This window comes from Epargyreus clarus, unplaced genomic scaffold, assembly GCF_041222505.1.
Source record: "Epargyreus clarus isolate Ecla_fem2 unplaced genomic scaffold, WU_Ecla_fem_2.2 ptg000012l, whole genome shotgun sequence".
Taxonomy (NCBI): domain Eukaryota; kingdom Metazoa; phylum Arthropoda; class Insecta; order Lepidoptera; family Hesperiidae; genus Epargyreus; species Epargyreus clarus.
In genome coordinates, this window is record NW_027332220.1 from 2,352,725 (window position 1) to 2,356,991 (window position 4,267).

At 35.5% G+C, this 4,267-nt stretch overlaps 1 protein-coding gene across 1 annotated transcript in view; it reads left to right on the forward strand.

The window, feature by feature from the left end:
- Nucleotides 1-3,190, forward strand: part of Sxl (sex-lethal) — a 41,147-nt gene extending 37,957 nt beyond the window's left edge. The window contains exon 8 of the mRNA XM_073078103.1: nucleotides 94-3,190. Coding sequence (XP_072934204.1) covers nucleotides 94-350 — 257 coding nt within the window. The 3' untranslated portion in view covers nucleotides 351-3,190. The remainder of the gene's footprint in view (nucleotides 1-93) is intronic.
- The last annotated feature ends 1,077 nt before the right edge of the window (nucleotides 3,191-4,267 follow it).

Genomic DNA, 4,267 nt, shown 5'->3' on the forward strand with positions numbered 1-4,267 from the left:
TTATATGAGAAAAAACGTAACACATATTTTTTTATTGTTATATTTAAAAAGCAAATATTTTTGTTATAATATTGATGTAAAATAATATTGCAGGTGACTACGCATGGGCGGGTTGCGGTAACTGTCCAGTGCCGGACCAGTGGGAGCAGTTCGGTTCCCCGCCCCCCGGGAGCCACCCCAACACGCCGCGGAACGGCTGCCGGCCGGGCTGCAACCGGGGGTACGCCGGCTACCAGAGCCCCATGAAGACCCGACCCCCCAGGGGCAGGAACCTCCCCTGGGGGAACGGTTACGGCGACGGGGGGTTCAAGGGACAAAGATGCAGGAACGGGCCGGCGCCGTATTGGTAGACTTGACGTACCCATCCAGGGTACGGATATGATCTCATCTTGTACATACGATGTGTGATGTCTGGTTACGATGGTGTGGGAGTTTTTAGAAGGTACGAGAAGTTGAGAGTTTGAGAGAGAGGATTAGTGAAACGGTTTACGATCCGTTTGGTGCGATTCGATATTTTTCTTTGACAGATTTGTGTTTTTAGGCTTTTTTGTTCACTGCAATGGGAGACTGTATGAGGCGTTACTATTAGAGTATATCCGTCGTTAAAGATCCATTATTAATAATATTTCATCCGGGGATCGTCTCACTCAAGTATAAAGTATTCTGATGATCATTAAAATACTGAAAGAGCCATTCGTATACCTATGCCGACCATTTGAGTAATATTGATATATTGGCAAGAAACTAAGGGAGGTATAGTCCGCGCCAAACTGAAATTAGTCGCGGCGCAACAGCAAATTGTAGATATCAGCGGAACGAAGACAGCGTTGGAACCCACGGCACCCCCCGCTGCCCGCTCTCGCCCGCGGGCACATAGCGCAGTTAGTGTGACCTTACTGTTGCTACGACGTATATGCTTGTAGTTGTGTTCGACCGCATTGGCTCTCTAACACCTGCGTGCATTAAATACAGAGCGGACTTGCAGTTTGGCTTGGACTATAACACATGAGCAACAGTACGCTTGTATAAGAGCGACAGTCGCTCACGATAGTAGTCAATGGGCGGTCAGCTTTAGAGACGATTGTTCATCCACACACACAAATAAAAAAAGGAAATGTTCTATCGCATTAAAACACACACATTAATCATTGCATAAATTGTTGCTTATAATTTTTTGCAAGTAATATTAGAAGGAATTATTAGAATGATTCTGTTTGATTTTTTTTTCACGAAATTATGTTTTTTTTCTGTTTTATGTAAATAGATGTACATACTAAGTTTGAGTGTGTACTACATATGATTGATGAGTTGTTTTTATGAGGATTACGGATGAGGCGTTTTTGTCACAAAATAAAGAACTGTATTTAATTGATTTTTTCTATACTGATTTATTAATTAATATTATTGACTTTTATTAATTTGTTCTCGTCTGAAATTGTGCTCAAAATACAATGTTAGCAAAAACAGATAGACAAAATAAAAACTGTTTTGTTGGCTCAAATTAGGCACTAATTTTTTAAATAAGAACACTTTACACTATATTTTGTGTGACATGATTGTAAAAAAACTAATATTCCATTTTTTTTCATAGACAATATGGAATGTAGATTTTTAAAAGAACGCCTCCCCCGTATTCGTAATTTCGTTTGTAGGTAGAGAAAATATTTTTTCAAAATATGTATACCTAGATGAAATTTTTCAAATTATTTTACTCTACGAACATGTGTAAGTTTAATGGTTAGTCTTTGTATAATTTTGTTGAACGTTTGTTTTCTATTATTGAGGGGTGACTTCTATTATTTCTATATTTCTGAATATTTACTAATATTTTTCTTAATGTGTTATGTTCGTTCGCTGTCGGGATATGCGTGTTGTTTTATTTGATTTTCCTTCTTTCTTACAATCTTTATTATATGGTTATTCACTTTGGGAATATCAATATAATAATACTATATGTAATTCAGAGAATTTATTCTGTGCTCACTTAAATTCCCTAAAAGTTTATACTACGCGTCAAAGGTTAGACATTAGGCGTCAAATTTTTAATACCGCGCGTTAAAAGAAAGGTACGCGTCAATATTTTTAGCACTGCGCGTCAAGTTATGCGTCAAAACTAAGCTAATAAAAAAATCTATCAACAAAATTAATATTTTCGAAGTGATTAACTATAATAAAGATGGTTAGTATTTGTGTCAATTGTTTTCAATTCTATGAATTAATATGTAGTTGTAATAAGTAGCCGTGTTATTTTAAAGCAAGTGAATTTATTTTAGTTTTTTTTTTCATTATTCTCGCTTGCTTGTAGATAGATAATTTTACATTAGAAGAACTAGTGGATTGAGTCATATTTCTTATACCAGCTGTATTTTTTTGTATTTTAAATGTATTGAAGTTATTGAGTGGAGACAATGCCTTCTTTATCACCTCGCAATCAAAGATAATGATATTGTTAGTATAAGGTAGTGTCCGCGTCAAGTTTCTAGTCCGCTCTGAATATAGAAGCGAGTCGCGTAGCAATAGCAAATTGTAGATATTAGCGGGACGAATACAGCGCGGGTCCCCGACACCCTCTACAGAGTATAAGCTTGTAGTTGTGTTCGACAGCATTGGCTTTCTGAGTACACCAGCGCGCAACTACTTCAGAGCGGACTAGAAGTTTGGCGCGGACTCTACGTATGTTTTTAGTTCATACTGTTGTAGTGTTACCAAAATTGCAGCTACTTTTTTATAAATTATGCATGCCTATGGACATCTGTATAAATCACATGTAAGATTAGACTCCTATCTCAGGTCGGCCACATAGAAAAGTCTAAACCTATCTGGGGTTCATTACAGATGTCCATGGGCGGCAGTAGCCACTAACCATCAGGTCAACTGCATGCTTATCTGCTGCCGATATTAAAAAAAAAACCAGGACCCAGATGAGAAATCTAAGATATTTGTCTGGCTGGGGATCGAACCTGGAACCCACTGCGTATTACACTGTCATGATGACCGCTCTATCACGAGGATAGTTCTTTAATTAATATTAGTTCGCGAGGTGATATGAAGAGCTTATGTTATGAATGAACTATGTATGGTCTCTGCCAAATTGTGTATTTGTGTAGTACTTTGTAAATGATAGTATGATAGATATTTTTTTGTTTTTATTATAAGATTTATTTTAAATATAGAAGCGCTGAGCGGTAATGTTGGCTTGTTTTATTTATTTTTTCATGATTTTGTTTCGGTTTCCTAAACTATTCATAAATAGTTGGCAAATGTGAAAGTCTGGACTAGTAGACGCCTAAAACTTATTTTTTATAAGTATACCTAATGATAAGGTAGACGGGCTACCTTGTGGAAAGCACCGAAAGTCACCGTTGCATATGGATATTTGCAACACCAGAGGGGTCGCCAATGCATCGCCGGCTTTGAAGGAGAGTTCTTTTTGCACCCCTCTTGAAGAGTCCCATGTTTCCAGTAAGAAGGAAGAATGCCTTCTGAGGGATTATGTTATATATTTTATTTAATATTTAGCAATATTTATTCCTTTATTTATTGAACACCAACATAAGGTACATTTATACAGTTAAGGTACAACAAAACACGTTAGGGGCTACCTTAATGCCACTATAGGTGTTGACTACAAGCAAGTTAATAAAAAGAAAGAAACATAAAAGAAAAAAATAAATTGAATTGAAGAAGCACTAATAAAAAAATAATGTCTATATAGTTATGATTAAGTGTTATAATCATAATGCAATGTAGTACACTTTATTTTCTTAAGATTAATGTATATGTGTAGTATACGTGTATACGTAGGGCTGTTGCAAGGAGAGGTTGTTGTTCTAGGAGAAAGGAAATAAGAGATTTATTCGCATCGATAACGATGTGTTGGTATTTATTTATAGCGACTTTTAATTAAATGTCTAGATTTATAAGAAAATGTTTTATTAGATTTTATCACATTTATATAATAATCATTATGATCGGTCTGATAATAGAGTTCGTTCCCTAAGAAATTAAAAACTTAGTATAAATAAGAAGTCGGTTAACAATAAAAACAGTATAAACGGTTATTTTTTTATTTGTGCTCAAAACTTTTCAGTCTAAAACAGCAAATCTCATATTGGTCCTAGATTAAAACCAATTTGTATTATTTTCAAATTACTTATTTATTTAATACATAGTACATACATAATTATATGAAACATTTTAAACAAGTGTTTTTCAAACTTTCAATGGCACGACCCCCCTGTATGTGAATTGCGAAAGTATTTTGCGA